This window comes from Sabethes cyaneus, chromosome 1 (genome assembly GCF_943734655.1).
Source record: "Sabethes cyaneus chromosome 1, idSabCyanKW18_F2, whole genome shotgun sequence".
NCBI lineage: Eukaryota > Metazoa > Arthropoda > Insecta > Diptera > Culicidae > Sabethes > Sabethes cyaneus.
Window position 1 is genome coordinate 139,060,946 of NC_071353.1, and position 18,308 is coordinate 139,079,253.

Genomic DNA, 18,308 nt, shown 5'->3' on the forward strand with positions numbered 1-18,308 from the left:
GGGGCCGCTCATCGTGAGCATCCCTAGAGGTTCTGATTGCTGTGCTAAAATCGGCAAATTGTAGACGGTTTCATCCAGAGGCGTCATCAAGTGTTCGAAAATAAAATAAAAAAAACACAAACAAAACCGAGAGATCCATTTGTAGAGTGTATGTCCTACAGAAGTCTCCAAGATGATTGGTACTCAATAACAAGTTTTATTGTAGCTAGGTACATATTTACAGTGAGTACACGGAATCCGTAAGTACACATATCGGGTGCTGCACTTTGCACAACCATAAGGAAACGGTGAGTGGCGTCTAGGTTTGGTTCTTTTTTTCAAGGATGCTAAGCCACGCAGCATCCAGACGAAGCAAAGCCGCCGCTCCGTTGTTTCTTGGTTGCTCGATGAAAGTGAAAGGATTGTTTTTTTAATTCTAGATAGTATACGTGTATGTTTTTGTTCTTTGTAATGACTGCATGAGAATGATGATGATGATGATGATTCTGATGACGGATGATGATGTCGACGTATCGAAATTGCGATAAAACTTAACCTATGAGTGTACTATTTTCAGAGCCTTACAATCTTCGGCTAACTTTAATTCTCAAACCATCGCGTGGTCTGAGAACGAGATCGCCCAACAATTTAACGTCCTCCCGTCGTTCGACGGCTTCGAATCGAAACTTTCGAATGACCGTAGATATCACGGTTTTCTCCTCCAGAATAGCAAATTTCTGCCCGATACAGTTACGTGGTCCCGCACTGAAGGGAATGTACGCGTACGGATGTCTACCGTTGCAATTCTCCGGCAGAAAGTTATCGGGATTGAACTTGTCTGGATTGGGAAAGACCGTCGGATCTCGATGTAGGTGATAGACCACTATCATCGCATTCGTGCCGGCAGGAATGGTGTAGTTTTGAACCTGAACATCTTCGGTCAAACGCCGGGCGATCAGCGGGATACTGGGATATAGTCGAAGAGTTTCCTTAATGCAGCACTCGAGATATTTCATTTCGCTTAGTTCCTGCATCGTCGGTATCCGGTCTCGATCACCACCCATAATCTGATCGATTTCATTGAACACGCGATCCTGCACATCCTGATCTGCTCCCAGCAGGAGCAGGATCCACGATATGGCAGCTGCCGTTGTGTCGTGACCGCCGATCACAAACGTATCAACCTCCTCTCGAATGGCCAAATCGCTGAGACCATTTCCGTCGAGCGAACCTTCAATCAGCAGATCCAAAAAGGCGAGTTGCTTTTTTCGTGAACCATCATCGTTCTCAAGTGGATCGTTGTTATTCAGATCAACTTCCTGTGCCTGACGACGTTTAACCAGCTCAGCTTTGCGCTCTGTGACGACTCTGTCGGAAAATTCATGCAGCACTGCCAAGCACTCCTGATGCTTCCGAAATTCATCGGTTCGTTTGAAGATAAAATCTGGCTGCAGCCAGATCTTTTGCAGTCGATTACGAATGACTTTACCAATTCTAAAAACGAAACAATACTAATTATTGTCATTTATTTCCATCAATCGTTACTCATTAATCTTACTCTTTGTGTGCCCGAACGTACTCCGAATCAGAATTGCTCTGTGCGTTTACCGAACATCCCATGGCCGTTTCTAAAAAAAGATTAAAAACCACGTTCGAATAATTACAATTTTTACCAACAAACAACCGACAGAACTCACCGCAGAAAATATCCAGTGCGCACAGTGTAGCCATCGGAACGATGTTAAAGCCATCCTCCTCGGTGCAGTTTAGCTTTTCGCCGAGTTTCTCGACGAAAATTAAACTCTGGCGGTGGAAAATCTGCACAAAGTCCGATAGGATCTTGAAATGGAAGGCCGGCGTAAGGGCCTTCCGACGCGGATGCCACACACTGGCCGGTGACGTTAGTAACCCATTGCCGAGCCACGGTTTCAGGAACTCATAGTCGGCACTTTTCTCCACCAGCTTCGGGTTGCTTAGGATGGGCTGGAAAAGGAAATCGTTTGGAGTATTTTAATAGTTTGATTGATAAAATGTTTTAATAAGGTCTTCCTGTTTTATAACAAAGCTTTATGTCCAAAATATTATTTTAACTGTTGATGTGAATGCGTTTTTAGTCTGTAGGGTAAGTTAGTGAGAATCCCCAAAAATGTCAAAAATTGTGTGACTCATTCGGAACCTACGATAGCTGTACTGTGCGCTGTGCTGCATCAGAAACGGTTTGACATTGGACTTAAAATAAATCTAAAATTGGTATTAAATTAAATATGGACAACTTTGAACTAGAAGTTTTACTTCAAAGCATGGGTATGGACAGGAAATTAGACACGGAGTTTTACTTGGCATTATACCTAATTGACATTTTTGTCATATTCTCTCACTCGTTTTACCTTTTTGACGTAGGACTACGTCTTACGGCAAGTTATAGGGTGTCATTCCAAAAAATCGAAAAATGAAAGGTTTTGAGCGCTAATAGCTCAGCTGTTTTCCGATCGATTTTCAATATTCTTACACCAACCGATCGGAAAATCTTCTAGGAATTGACCCAAATGAAGAAAAGTATGGATTCTTGATGTTGAACTATTGAAAAATTGAAATTAATGAACCTATGTTTCACCAGAATTCTCGCTTCGTGATTGGTTGGAAGATTCTTTACGATGATCTAAACCTATACCAATTTGATATCTGTGCTTGGGAAGTAAGCCAAAACAAGTGACGAAGTTTTCTCATTTCAACAAGATTTCTATTACCGCGGTTAAACCTAGACCATTTTGATGTCCTTGCTTGGGAAGTACGCCAGAAAGAGTGTTAAAGCCCTCTCGTGCCAACAGATTTCTTATGAACGCGATTAAACCTAGTCCAATTTGATGTCTGTGTTAGGAAAGTATGCCAGAAAAAATGGCACAAGTTCGTTCTTTACTGCGAGACGATTAAACCTAGGCGAATTTGATATCTGTGTTGGAAAAATGTGCTACAGCTATAGTGTTCGGTTACAATACGACTCTGTATGAATACGCATGCTTGCCGTTTCATTAGAAGTGTAGTGAAAAGATGTGCTGTTGATAAAATAGGATTGAATTGGTAAAATCCCTTCAATGTGGGGAACCATGGGTAATAAAAACAATCTTTAATTTCAGTAAGGTAGCAGGAAAGTAATAGTTTGTGTTCTTGATTTTGTTAAGTGGTTTTCAAATGCACAATCTTTTGAAAATTGAACGTATGCAATGTTACTACTTTGATAAATGTTACATACAACGCATATAGCATGTTTATATGTTGCATATAGAATGTATACATGAAGAATCGAATGATTGAAAGCATGAATACATGCTACTATCACTTCAAAGAGACTTACGTAGTCCTGCGGCACCAATATATGCGGTCGTGTCTTGTACACAACCCCTCTGATTTTTTTCTATTCCGTATTTTCTCCATTTTTGAACCATTTTTTCTTGGTTTTTACTCAGTTTCGATCCAGTTTCCTCTAGTACACTTGTTATCTATTTGTTCTGTCCCGTGTTTCCTGTTTTCTTGTCCCATTTTTTTGTTTTGAGTTTTTTTCTCATACTTTTAATTTGTTTTTGTTATTTTCCTGCCGATTTTCCGTCTTTGCTCTTTTTCGTTTTTTTTTTTTCATTTTAAGTTTTCGTTTTTTTCAACAAAGGAGTTGAAGGAGTTGAATTAAAGGAATATTCCCTTTCCTCTCCCTCCCCCCCCGCTCTCTCTCTCTCTCTCTCTCTCTCTCTCTCTCTCTCTCTCTCTCTCTTTCTCCATATTTCCTTTCTTGTTTCATTTTCCTTCTCATTCTATCTTGTTTTTTCTGCTCACTGTTACCTCTTTCTCTGTTTTATGTCTTTTCCTGCTCCGTTTTTCGCCCTTTCTTCGTTTTCCCGTTTCTTTTGTTTTTTTCTGACTCGGTTTTTTGTTCGGTATCAACTTTTTTCTGTCCCGGTTTCCGTCTTTTTTTCTCATTTTCTATTTCGACTTTCGTTTTCGTCTGTTCCGTTCGATCTTATTAAGTCCTGCGTCAGCTCTTTTTCTGGTTTTCTCCTCCGTGCTATCTCGTATGTATTCCATTATAATTTTTTTCTCCATTTTTTTTTTCATTTTCTGTTCCATTTTTATTTCTTTTCCATTCTCGTTGATCTATTTTTCTGCTGCCGTATTTCCGGATTTTCGTCCACTTTTTTCTCTCGTTTTTCCTCCCTAACTGTTTTGTTTTTTCTTCCGTTTTTCTTTCTTTCATGCCATTTTTTGTTCTTTTTCTATTTTTTTCTATCTCGTTTGTCCAGTTTTTGTCACGTTTTCCTTCGTGCTGTTCTCCGATTATTCTCCTTCTAACTAATTTTTTTCTTTTTTTTTCTGAAAAGCAATAAAATCCATCCATGAAATATGAAATTGTTTAGAAAATTAACAAACATTTTCATAAAATTTAACATTTCATAACATTTGTACAATTTTGTAAAAAAGAAAAAGTCATACAACATCTACAAAAACAGCCAAAATAGAAAAACTGATTTTAACTATTTTTCGTATATGCGAAATAGGATTTTTCAATCTTTGCTGAAGAGATAGAAGCTTACTGTCTTCAGGAAAATTTATTGTCATAATATGCTATAAAACTTTGCAGAACACATCAATGTTTTATATTGAAACTGAAGAAAAATAACTCTAATGCCCACTAAAAGAGGTTCTGGAGCAGTATGATGTGCCCGGTTGATTAAATTGCGTTGAGCTTTCGGTTGATTTAAAAAAAAACCTTCGAAAAAAAATTTCCCGTTTTTGTCAGTTTCCCCATTTTTTCAGCCCAAAATTCAACATGGGGTTGACAAAATCGGAACTTTACTGATAAGGAAATCGGTTTTCCCCGGTGGAAAATACTCCCGAACCAACAAAATGATTGGAAATGAATTGGTTTTGAAGTAATAGTAAAAATCATCAAGAAACATTACACGAATACAACGTACTGCTTCCAACAAGATTCCGCAACGTCTCACCAGGCGAAAGCTACAAAGGCTTGGTGTGAGGATAATTTTCCGGATTTTATTTCTTCGAAAGAGTGGCCTGCGTCTTCGCTTGATTTAAATCCTCTCGACTTCTATGAATGAGGTTACATGCTAGGCATTTTGGGGATTAAACCCATGCCCAGGGCTTCGACCGATCCTTTTTTTCTACCGCAGTCACACTAACGCGCATTCAAGTTCACACCGTCCGTTTAGTGGTGGACTACGAACGCTATGCATAACACAACTGGAAGTTTGCTCAGTCAAACGCCGATTGCACGCAGTAGAACGAACGCGTTCTTAAGCTTTTTAACATTTTCGTTTCGATCAAGTTGCTTTTACCGTTTGGAGCAGCGAATGACTGCAAAACAGTCAAATGACTGGCAGTTACCACGTTAACGAAAAGCAACCGCACAATCGTATGGTTCAATACTACAAAAAACAACCACTACATGTGCATGGAAGAAGTCGGTCGGACTCCGTCCAATACAAACGAATATTTGGTTTGCGTCGAACCGACGTCCGAATAACAAACTATTACTGTGAGCAGCCGATTTGGAGACAAAAAGGGAAACGAAAAAATACGTCACCGTATACTTCCAGTCAGTTTGCAGTTTATATTCTCAAAGCGCAAAGCAAAACGGGAGATCGACTGTTTGCTTTTGCTGAGATGCCGCATCAATTATAAGACGGCAGCAGCGCAAGCGGCAGATTGACTGGATTCAAAAAACAGTCAAATGATCGTTCAAAAAGTGAAGTTTGAATGCGAAAAGTTCGCATTCACGGCAGTCACATTCAACTTGCGATCCCTTTTCAATCCCTGTCACATATGAATTATCCACCGTTGGTTAAAGTACTAAATCTACTCCTGCTTCTTCGGTACTAGAACGCTAATAAGCAAATACAATTCAAAACGACTGAAAAAAGGCAGTCTTTTAGAAATGAGATTACTTGTTTTCAAAAAATCATCAGATTTATTGGTCTGAAAGACTGATGCATGATTTTCTTTTTCTTATCTGCCTTAGGTATGCTTTTAGGTATCTGCCTACTTTCCGGCAATTCTCCGGGTTATGTCCCAAATTAAAACCGGAGCGAAAAATTTTAGTGAGCTCGGAAATTATAACGCTGTCCATTTTTTGTAAGAAAGAGGGTAAATACTATCCGGATTTGGTATTTCATCGGTTAAAAAGAGCCAAGTGCCCATTTGATCGAATACTAGAATCAACGTGCAAGCAGAGTCGAGTCGTTTGGCAATTATGTAACGAGACTTTCCAAAACAGCAAGGCCTAATTTCATCGATTTATTCTTAACACTCTACACTCTGCATTTAAATAAAAAAGGAAAGGAAATAATGGAAATCATGTGAATATTTCTGAATAGCCAGGGATTGTCCACTACAATTCATAACATTTTCTCTAGTCATCACCAACCGCGAGGCCCCCATGAAGCGCAAGGCTCTGTGCGACCCCACGAGTATTGCACTCCACATCCACATAATCCACATCCACATCCACATAATCAACTAGGTTGATACAGTGTGGCTCCGATGCTCGGAACTTCGAATATATGTTGAGCGGTTCGATGCGACCATGGTTGAATATAAAATAGTGCGGTACAACTATTGGGAAGTGGAACAGTTCTGTATGGTTTGGAATTGGGGTTTTTCGTTGCGACCATGTACAGAGTGAAATGATTCGCTTCGATCATTGCTCGATGAAGTGTGTGGTTCGGTGCGACCACAATTAGGTAAAAGGATATGAATGAGTGTTTGACGTGATCATTAGTAAATGAAGTGGTTCGGTACGACCATAGACAGACAAAATTGTTCGGTACAACCATTGATGAATAAAATGATTCTGTATGTCATTCAATCAAAGTGGTTCGGTGCGACCGTTGGTAAATAATATAGTTGTGTATAGCTTAGAAATCATTGCGATCGTTGAAGACCCGGTTCGAAGGACTGCTAGAACGAGGAGAACCCAAAGTCATCTCGCTTTCGCTAATAATATTGTTTACAACCTGTAACTAGGACAACTCAACCAACCTCAAAGTTTTTTACGTAGAGTAGTTTTTTTAATCATATTTTATTTCGTAAGAAGAGAGAAGATATTGGGGTTAAGTAGTGCGGGAACAGAATATCACATTGAATTATTCCAGTATCAGAGCGTGCATCACACAACTCCCTCGACGAATACCATGAATGATTCGATGCGTTATTGTGTCGGTAATCATCGGTATTGCCTACATTTCAACCGCGTCGATAGTAGTGAAACTAAATGTTGTGAGCCTCGTGTAGTTCGTACCATCCGAAAGGGTAGGTCTTGGGCGATTCTGAATGCCGGTGAAATACGATATTGCACACGTCCGAATATTATTCGGTGAAATTTGGCAACGGCGGATATGATTAGTAAACCCTCCTCCATTCTCCTACGGTGTAGGTCTTGGTACTCGCGTAGCTCACGAACTGCCACATATTTCCGAATGGCACTGTTAAAGCCAATTGTCATGCTTTGTGCAGCTTAACAACATTGGGGAGTAGCTACAGCCTGGCTGTGCTTCGTCATTTTTGTGTTATCTATGTAAAACTTTACCATCTAAGAATAATTTTTTGCAGTCCTTTTATATCAGTTTGTCATTTGTGTTATTTTTATGGTATTCTGTATCGTTATTGTATCTCTTTTACTGTTATACAATTACAACTTTTAAAAAACTTACAGACTCGTCATCTGTCCATCGACGTTAAGGCGTCGTACGATTCTGTCACACGAAATGTGCTGTAGCAGATAATACTAGAACAAGATTTTCCGACGAAACTAGTTATGCTGATTCGTATACCGGAGGATGGGTCAGAATTATGCGTCAGAATTGCGGGGGACTTATCGTCAACACCGCCACAATGAAGTACATGTTTGCTAGCAGGGAACGTGGGACTGGTGTTGATGCCGAGGTGGAGCTGGAGTAGTGGAGAAATTCGTATACCTTGGTGCGCTAGTGACATGTGACAATGATGTAAGCCGACGACGAGTCGCAGCTGCGAACACGCATTCTATGGATTACGTAACCAGTTGAAGTCCCGAAGCTTGCAAATTCTCACAAAACTGGCGCTCTGCAGAACACTCATCCTCTCGGTAGCTCTGTACAAATCTGAGTCATGGAAGCTAAAGAAAGCTGAGCGACGCATACTTGGGGTTTTTGAGTGTGAAATTCTGCGATCTGCGACTTGGTGGAAACCTGGACAATGAAATGTGGCGCAGACGCATGAACCACGAGCTGTATCAAGTATTCAAATATGCTGGGCACGTGACCAGAATACCCGACGAAAGAGTAACCAAAACTATTTTCAGCAGAGAACCAGGAAGCGATCGTAGACTTCAGGCCTGACCCGGCTCCTGGTGGATGTGCGCAATCGAGGACGTTGCTAAAGTTAACAGTATTTGTATCTCTTTTTATGTTTTTTGTTTCATTTTTGTATGGTTTCTATATTATTCTTCATCTCTGAACCAGTTTCCTGTCAGTATTGGGTGTGTTAGTATCTTTTTATTGCGTTATTTTTGCGTTTTTTCGGTATTATTTTGTATTGTTTTTGTATTATTTTTGTATAAGTTTTATGTCTGTGCGATGTTCTTTATATCGAAGATTAATTAAATTAAAATAAATTAAATTTAAGAAAAAAAAATTCTCTTGGAAGTTATGTTTCATGTATATAACTAGAAAATTCGCATTACCATAAAAAGTGTTTGTTCCATGAAATCAAATCTTGTTCATTTTTAATTATTTCGGAAATACTTTTCAGAGCCTTATTCTTGCAGCCCTCCACCCATACAAACCGGTTTACTTTCAACTTAAGAAAATAATGATATTCCGATTAATTTTGATAAAAACTGCATGTCAATTTAGACATCAAAATAAACGCGTTTTCAACCACAACCATGGCAATTCAAAGACGTGATTTACTGACTGAGGGACATCGGCCCACTATGACGGACCTCTGCACTGTGTGGCAAACAACTTCGAAACGATCCGCAAAGGGCTAGTTATGCTCTAGTTATGTACACGCTCGTTTTTCGGGTGAGATGTTGTCTGCTGCACTGACCTAACGTACCTAACGATCCGATGGTCATCGAGTTGGACTGCTATAATAGTTAAGCCACCATCAAATGATAACAACAGTCGCAGAATGCAGCTCGATGCCGCTCGACCAGTTTGTTGTTATAATTTGACCCTAAATCAAACAAAATAGTTAATGACATTTTTCTTTACCTCAACGGCGCTGGCTTTGGAGATCATCACGTAAGGAATTGGTCCATTCCAAACGCGGCTCAGCCCGATCCGACGTCCGTAGAGCTTCTGTGAGGCAACCACTCGATCGAGGAACTCTGTGGATGAATAGAAGAAAAAAAAAAACAACGTCAGGTGAGCTTTGCGTTTGCGTGTTTTAATCAGCTATGTTTTACAGAAAACAAGGAAAGCCTACTAGGTCAAACAAGACGTTTTCCTCGTCGGTCGATCACTGTCATCCGAAAAAGACATGCCGCGGCACCGTACCGAAATACCTAACTACATCTTGACTACTTAGCGACGAGCTGCGGTCCGGTGAGGTTTGGTGGACAATGTTGCAATAGGATTCCGAAGCGCTTTGTGCGTGCCGCATACCGTTACGAAGAAGGTCTTGCATTTCGCTCAAGGTTATATGCAAACTCGAACAGGTTCCGTTGGAAGGTAAAGCACCAGCTTACAGAGGGAAGCCTCTTGAGGAGGAGAATCCGAAGACAAGTTTCTAGCAAAACAACAGGAAGGCCAACAATAAGATTGTATTTAATTTTTGCAAATCATTGCCATAATAAATTATTCAAATTACAAGGTTACAACAACCTTGCCGAAATTTGCTTAATTCCTAGTCGAGAATGTCAAGCTTTACATTTTTTCCAGCCTAAAGTCAAAAAATAATCTGAACAAAATATGAAGCATGAAGCGTTTTAGAAAACCGATTTAATTTGGTTCCATCAAAATAAAACACCAGCGGATGGCCTCTCTTAGCCCTCCGGTTTAACATTATGTAACTCCATCAGCAGATGCTACCAGCAAAGTAGAGTAGCATAAAGTAAGTTTTTAATTCTCAGAAAACACAGGAAATGATGGCTTCCGCGGCAGATCAGTGCTGTTGCTAATGTGGAGGACGAGTCACAAGTGCTGGTCAAAGTCACGTCGTGTGACCATTGTGATTATCACAGCTGTGCCTATACTTGGATGTGCAGAACGTTTTCATTTTCGCACCTTCGTGCGTTCAAGCTGCTGGCGCTAATTGTAGAGTTAACTCTTCACGAGCGGATGGATATCGATTCTGAATAAACTTCTAAGTGTAATATGTTAGATATGTCTCAGACTCTAGTTCTGTCTTCTGAAAAAGACAGAAGAACATTCCAATGTATAGAGAGCTTTAAGTCAATAGCTCTCAAAATTATCATACAAATGAGTAAATTTATTCTAAATTTATTTTAAATATTTACGCATAATCCAACAACAATTTAAAATATATCAAGTGAAAAATATTATCATAGAATTTATTTAAATTTTGGCATTTCACTGTCGCTTTCGTTTCAAGTAGGAAACAGGGAAACCACGTACGCTAATTCCGAAAGCAATCTTCAAGGAATCGCTTATTTGGTAGAAAATGGCTTCAAAATTGGCACTAACATCGGTCCAGACGTTTGCTAGACAACGAATAAAATTAATAGGTTTCGATTAAACTAAATATAACCATCTCAAGGTTTTGTAAAATTATGTTAAATATTTTCATACCATAAGCCAAAGCTAGACAAAACACTTAAACCAACCGACGCTACGCGACGTGACGTGAACGAGTGTCATCACATGAGCTGCTCTAAGTTTGCTACTGGTCGGTAGGTTGGTATGCATGAATGGAGCACTGTTTAACTAATCGACTCCTCATTATGCTATCTAATTTGAATAAGTGAAAAATGTTGTCCGCAGAGTTCGTTGTCGGAATGGTAAATTAAGAAAGGAAGATTGTCGTTGTTTTCTTCTATAGGAAAAGATGTAGAATTATTCAAGTGGAGTTGTTTATGGATAATAAGGTGTATCGTTTCAATCAGTTGCTACTTAGTAAACGATCATAAAAATTGAATGGATAGTTTGTCTGCTATTTACACTTTTCTATATAGCATAGTAACACGGGTGCGCGACGTTAGGCATATGGACATTAGGCATAATAGACTTTAGGCCTTGCTAGTGGATGGACGACTCTTGCTAGTTTTCCCTAGCCATCGCATCACCTTTTTGGGCTGATACCGAATGACCGAAATCGAAATGACCAAATTTCCACAACTGTCACAGAAGGCCGAAATTGTAAAATTTTAGCACTTTAGTCTCCACCACACTGCACCTTATTTTATAATTTTCGTATTTACAAACAGTAAGATATAGATGATTGATACTGTTTTCTCTCTCTTAAGCGTGAGTAATGAGTTACGCGGGGTAGTTCCCCCCCCCTCCCGCAGAAATCACCTCTATTTAGGTGCATGCATTTTTCAAGGTTTACTGACTAGTAGCAGGTTATACCTTAGTCCGAACGAGCGACAGCGAGTTTATGCCCAACATTTGAATAGGTCGAAGACCATGACATTCGGCTGAGTATTTCGGCCAAAACAAAGAGATTTTTTTAATTGACCAAAAAAAACTTTACAAAACTGACAAAAACTTTAAAAATAATTTGCAATGGCCTTATTATGCTCTGCTGAAAGCAGCAATAAAGCCGATTATGCTTTTAGCTGCTTGACGGTAGCCGCCATAATTGAATAAAGCTTGCTGCGTAAAAAGCTAAATCACACACACAGCTTCATCACGTGAAACTACATAACCGTGAGCAAAGAAGGGAATGTTTTATTGTCAGGTCATTCTAATCGATTTTATTTACAGCAACCATAACAAAAATCTGAATGAATATTTAATAAATTTTCGGCAGTTTCCGTACTTGTGCAGCATATGCGTATTAAATAATATCATGCATATTGAAATGGTAAGTGGCTAATATTAACACGCTATCAAAATTTTGCAACCGATTATTAATAACTTTCTTGTTGCAACTCACAGTTTGCTTTGATGAATTGTTGCTTGGCGACAACAAAATACTAGAAAATGGCAATATGGCCTCGCATAAAAAATGATTTAGGCATTGCCAATCAGTTTTAACGTGGTAATATAAGCAACCCGAATAAATATGGTTTATTAACGAGTTTATTATGGTTTTATAGCTAGCTTCTAGCTATAAACAGTTTTTGTATCCTCTTGATATCGCGCAACACCACGATGAAACCAGAGGTAATGATTCATACCAGTGTTGGGAAACCCATTTTTTCCATGTGTGGACTCATTACTGCGACCAGTATAGTTGATTTATTGGAATATGGCCCGGGTGTTTGCTGTATGACCTGCACTGCATTTCTTTTTGCTATAATCGCTATTGAGTGAGCGATATGCTTATTGAATTTTTTATGAGTGCTTACGTGTATTGGGGTTTATCTTTTCTTCAAAGCGTGATCTACTTTACCCACTTATTCCTCGCTGCCAGCACTATCCCATATTACAGTCGTGCCTGGCGAGGACTCATTCGTACCTCTAACCAGTACACTTAACTATAGGAGGGACATTTGCACTGTCAAGAGGCTTCAGAGAGTAAATATAGACTTCAGCACGAAGGAAGGGTAAAATGGAGGGGATTGAGAATAAACCCATGCTAAAGTCACTTGACATCGAATGGCTTGATTCTACTAAGATTCGAACCTACGACCACTCGCTTGTCAAAGCAGACTCGGTAACCTTGCGGCTACGGAGCCCCCCTGGGAAGCCCATACTCGTGTGGTCTAATTTTCTCACACACGCGTACTTATTCTAACGAATACGCCGGCATAAGCATCCCTTTCGGACTCTCGCTCTTATTTGTTCATGAACTGCAACGAGTTTTTGCGTGTGTATATTTAGCTAACAGCTACGGTTGGCACTCTCGTTCGGCATTGCAGCCCAAGTTGCTGACACCAATTACACGCAAGGGTTGGCACTCCCACCCGTGAGTAGAATCGAGGATGAAGATGGAGAAGAAAAAGTAATGCAAACTCTGTATCCCAGTGCGCCACTAGACCTCGCGGGAAGCTGATTGCTCACGAGTTATTAGACTCGCGAGTAAGTTATGTAAAAAGACGATGTGATGCTGTGCGTTCGCGAGTGTGTAGGTAGCAGAATGTCTGCACACAGCAACGACGGCTGTTTGTTTTACGCTTGCGTGAGTGGCGTAAGCGTTGAATATCATGCTTCTCATACTCTCTCGCGTTGAGTTCTCGTTCGATTTGCATCATTGATGCATACCACAATAAACTCTTTCTGAAATCCAAATAAGCGACTAAGCGATTTTAGAATTATTATTTTGGAAAATTATGACTGGAGCTCGGTTCAATTTGTCCTCTGTGTCAGTAAACATGTTGTATGCAGATCTACAAGGCAGAAAACAGATAGTATGCTGTGGTGGTCGGTGTTCCAGCTGCACCGAAACTGGTGTACCGCAAGGCTTAGTCCGCGGACCGTTACCGTTTTGCTGATACATAAACGATCTTCCGGCAATTCTTAAGTTTTGTTCCATCCAGGCATATTTGTCCGCCTCAGTGCAAGTTCGTGTGATTGTCCACGTGTGGCATTAAATTGCTGCGCACGTTTCGTTTATGATTCAACCCGATACGACCATGTGAGCCATCTGCAAAAGAATTTGTTGAGAGTTGTTGGGAGGAAAGGTTGAATTGAGGATATAGTTTTGTCAGCAGTTTCCAGTGAGGGATAAACCGCTATTCTGTATTTCGAACGAATCTTTTTTTCGTTCGACTTGTTTCGAACGAGAGGTTTTGCCCATTTGATTTTGATGGCGGAAATTTCGTTCGAAATACCAATCCGTTCGAAATATAGAATAGCGGTGGGATAATGTCAAAAGCTTTTGAGAAATCTAGCAGCAGAAGAATGCTAACTCCTCTTTGTCGCTTCTCTGTAACCTAGAAAGTGAAATTTAGGAACATCTGCTATGCAATTGCATAGCACTCTTTCATAGAAGAAAAAAAATTGACACGGGTTCAATACAACCTTCAGATGTATGAATAAGTTCTCCCAATAAGGCAATAAACTGTATTTCTTACATAATACCATATTGGGACAATGCTTTCAATCAGCAAGTGGAAATCACACATACTAATAGTGATACGACAGCCTGATGTGAGATAGAGATAGAGATAGAGATAGAGATAGAGATAGAGATAGAGATAGAGATAGAGATAGAGATAGAGATAGAGATAGAGATAGAGATAGAGATAGAGATAGAGATAGAGATAGAGATAGAGATAGAGATAGAGATAGAGATAGAGATAGAGATAGAGATAGAGATAGAGATAGAGATAGAGATAGAGATAGAGATAGAGATAGAGATAGAGATAGAGATAGAGATTTTTTGTCACTAAAAGATTTTGAATAGGAAAACAATAAAAAGCTATTTTGGAATTTTTCTAAGGATTAGGAATGGTTTTTCATTTGTATAGGAGCCTCCCTCCTAAGGTGGGGAGGGATCCTAATTCTCCATAGAAAATATTCTTGCCTTCAAAAACACCCACATGCTAAATTTGGTTCCATTTGCTTGATTAGTAGTAGTTTTGAGGAAATATGTGTTTCGTTTGTATGGGAGCCCCCCCTCCTAAATAGGTAAGGGGTCCTAATTCACCATAGAAAATATTTTTACCTCCAAAAACCTCCACATGCCAAGTTTGGTTCTATTTGCTTGATTAGTTCTCGAGTTATGAGGAAATTTGTATTTCATTTGTATAGGACCCCTCCCTCCTAAAGTGGGGAGGGGTCCTAATTCATCATAGAAATTCTTGCCTCTAAAAACACCTACATGCCAAATTTGGTTCCATTTGCTTGATTAGTTCTTAAGTTATGAGGAAATTTGTGTTTCATTTGTATAGGAGCCCCCCCTCTTAGTGGGGGAGGGGTATCTAACCATCACTAAAACCTTTCCTGGCCCCAAAAACCTCTACATGCCAATTTTCACGTCGATTGGTTCAGTAGTTTTTGTTTCTATAAGGAACATCTCGACAGACAGATAGACAGACAGAAATCCATTTTTATATATAAGATTCACACAACATTTTAAGAAATTCTGCCACCTTTCAGCCATCAACGATAAGCTTGAAAACGCTCTAATTCAGAAAAAAAATATTTAAAAAAATGCAGAAAGTAGGTCTCCAAGATTACTGTAAAATTGTCTTTTTACTAATTTTACTAAAAGATCAGTACTTGTTTCGAATTTGATGGAATTTGAAATTCGAAAGGAACCTTAGACAAAAAAAAATATAAAAATAGAACAAAAACTGACAGCAAAATTGCCAAAAAATAATGAAAACGACACACTACTGATATACAAATTACTCAAAGATGAAACATAAACATTTGACGTACGAAAGATACAAAAATGGTACCAATATAATAGAAAAATAATTTAAAAATTATACCAAAATAACAAAAAAATTATACAAGACAATACGGAAACAATGCAATTATGAAACAAAAATAAAACGATAAAAAATACCACTAAAAGAAGACAAGACAAGACAAGACAAGAAATAATCAGAAATAACACTAACCTCATGTTTTTCACGTGTTTTGGTCTTTACTGAGGTCAGGAATACAATTAAATTTTTATAACGGTAGTTTTTTTTACAATTAACGCAAAGGACGGTGGAAGCAAGTAATGAAACAAAGATGTCGATAGGATCCAACAGAGTGGGACCAGGCGTGAAGACGAAAGAGCGGAAGATTAGATAAGGATGGGTCGTTGTTTAAGAGGTTGTATAACGCTCCTTTTTCCTCTCCTCCCAGCTTGCATAAAAAATAATGGTACCCAATGTAAGAAAATTACCGTTAATAAAAGTTCAAAAATCATACAGAAAAGTAAAAAGTTACAGAAATGATATATAAATGATATAAAAATGATATAGAATATGTTAATGTTTAAAACCACATGTTTAAAATTATAAATATGCAATTTTGAATCCCGTGCTATCGAAAAACGAAATTAGAATGCAAGTATCGCAAGTTTTTGGCCGAAAATGACACATAAACATTACTACAATGATGCTGTATCATGGAAAGGATGCAAAAATGATAAAAACTTTTACATAAAAATTGTACAAAACTGGCAACAATGTGACTCGAAGATTATGCCAAAATGATACAAAAATTACACTAAAAGAATGCAAAACCGATACGAAAATTATTCAAAAATGAGCAAATGACAAAACGAAAAAGTAATAAAAAATAATATAAAAATGATAAAAATAACACAAAAACGATAAGAAAAAGATAAAGTAATAAACATAAACGCGGATGAGAAGTTTAACGCTAGATTTTTCAACCATAAAGCAGCCGAAAATTAGAAAAATATTAACAAAATTATAAATACACTGGGATTCCTATTTGTACATGCACCGATTTTGGCAACAAAATACTTTATATTTATTTTTTTTTTGGTTATTGACCAAATAAACAGAAGTACTCGTAACTCAAAATATTTCACTTTTAAAAGTATGCCTAAACATCAATCAGTTTTCGCATATATGATCTAAATGACGCGAAAATGATGCCGTCAGTATGGGCATGAAAAAAAGTTTGTGGTTGAAGGATGTTTCGAATGATAATTTTTTTATTGACGTAGGATTACGTGCTACCGCATGATGCCAACAAAACTTGCTAACTTGCTTGCGGCGTGCTAGCTCTCGCCAGGCAATTGCAGAAAAATCGTTGATTAATGATAACTAGCCAATTTTTGACACATTTTGAACACTATCTTAAAAGATCGGAAATAATATTTACTAATAAAATTATAAGTTGGTCGGTAATCCGCTAAAAAATTATCTGCAAAAAAATACCGTAATAGTCCACAAGCCGAGTGGAGTGAAATTTGGCATTATTTTAACAGCTTAGATCCTTAGCTTAGCTTAGATTCAAAATCCTCGTTCTACGATAGCAAAACACTTCTAAGGTACTAAGCGATTGTGACGGTTTTGTGACAAGAGGGGAAAACGTGTGTCTAAAAAAGCAGAAATTTGGTTTGCGGTCATATTTGAATTGTCTCTAAGAGATCTGGACTGTATTTTTCAATTATTTAAAAATCTCTTAGGTGCGCTTCGAAAATTAAATACTTAAGAGTATGAGGCGCCAAAGTTATTTATAACATTATTGACTTAAAAATTAGAAAAAGCACATTGTTTCTAACCATTAAACACCAATCTGTGCCCTTGCTGGTATATGTATATTATTCTAGCAGTTTCTCAGAAAGTCAATTTCCGTTTTGAACTAGAGCTTAATATAAGACTGTATCTCTTTTTGGAATGAATTTTTCATACTCTGTCTCATAAGACTCCCAATTGCAGCTATTTGCAGATGGTTACCATTATTAATATTATTCGTACGTCAACCATCCGTATCGACAACGCCATGGTATGGTTTGCCGCGGCAAATTTTTTCTATGCTTCAAAACCGCCCGCGCAGGCCACAAGTTGATAAAGTTTTAATTAAAGGTTGTGAAAAACGTGAAACCGATTTCGAAAACGGTCAAAAGTGCATTGAGACCACGTTAGATAAACGTTAGTGTTTCACAAAAGCCGTTTTATTTAAGAAAACCGTGTAAATTTAGTAAGTCACCGTAAGAATAATCTTTCTTAAGGTCACAGTAAATCGAACAGGAAAATTTCACTACACTAATCCCACGCACTCACCATCTTTGCAGCCCAGGGTGGCCTGCAGTCCGTTCCCGATCAGAGGGATCATGTACGGTCCGGGCAGTTTGTTGATGTGATAAACCAACCGAGCCCGTCTTCTCCGGTAGACATAGTAAGCGACCACCGTAATCAGCAACACCAGCGTCGTAATGGGCGATAAAACGCGAAAAAGCGGGAAAATTTTCGAGGCCACTTCATTGTTCACTAAATAGGCTTCCATCGTTGGGGTAAATCAAGGCACTGACTCTGTTGCACTACTAAGTTTTCATCCCACGATGCGTCGATATAACATGTGCCCTACCGACCGACTGACCGTTAGGTAGTATACTCTTAGTTCGTTTGAAGCAGCGCGCACGCGGCGAGATTTGAATTGTAACTAACGCGCGGATCGCAACAACTCGAGATGAACTCCAAAATTGAAAAAAGAAAAACAACGCGCGCGGCAACCACTAGAGCAAAACCTTCAGAAAAGAAATACCTACTCACAGATATCTCTCGGGAGGGT

The 18,308-nt window shown here is 38.7% G+C and overlaps 1 protein-coding gene across 1 annotated transcript; it reads right to left on the bottom strand.

Moving 5' to 3' along the window:
• Nucleotides 1-560: 560 nt before the first annotated feature.
• On the bottom strand, nt 561-18,023 carry LOC128746298 (cytochrome P450 4c3-like). Its single transcript, XM_053843346.1, has 5 exons — nt 17,801-18,023; nt 9,240-9,355; nt 1,677-1,962; nt 1,538-1,607; nt 561-1,473 (listed from the first exon to the last, which is right to left on the bottom strand). Exons 1-5 carry the CDS (start codon nt 18,021-18,023, stop codon nt 561-563), a joined length of 1,608 nt encoding a protein of 535 aa, XP_053699321.1.
• Between the last annotated feature and the right edge of the window lie 285 nt (nt 18,024-18,308).

Bases quoted from the DNA above. Each gene is read 5' to 3' on its own strand.
- LOC128746298 (XM_053843346.1), bottom strand. From the start codon at position 18,023: ATGGAAGCCTATTTAGTGAACAATGAAGTGGCCTCGAAAATTTTCCCG. The intron at 1,963-9,239 runs GTAAAGAAAAAT...TTCCTTTTCCAG, and splicing joins CCAAAGCCAGCGCCGTTGAG to CCCATCCTAAGCAACCCGAA. The intron at 1,474-1,537 runs GTAAGATTAATG...TTTCGTTTTTAG, and splicing joins TACGTTCGGGCACACAAAGA to AATTGGTAAAGTCATTCGTA.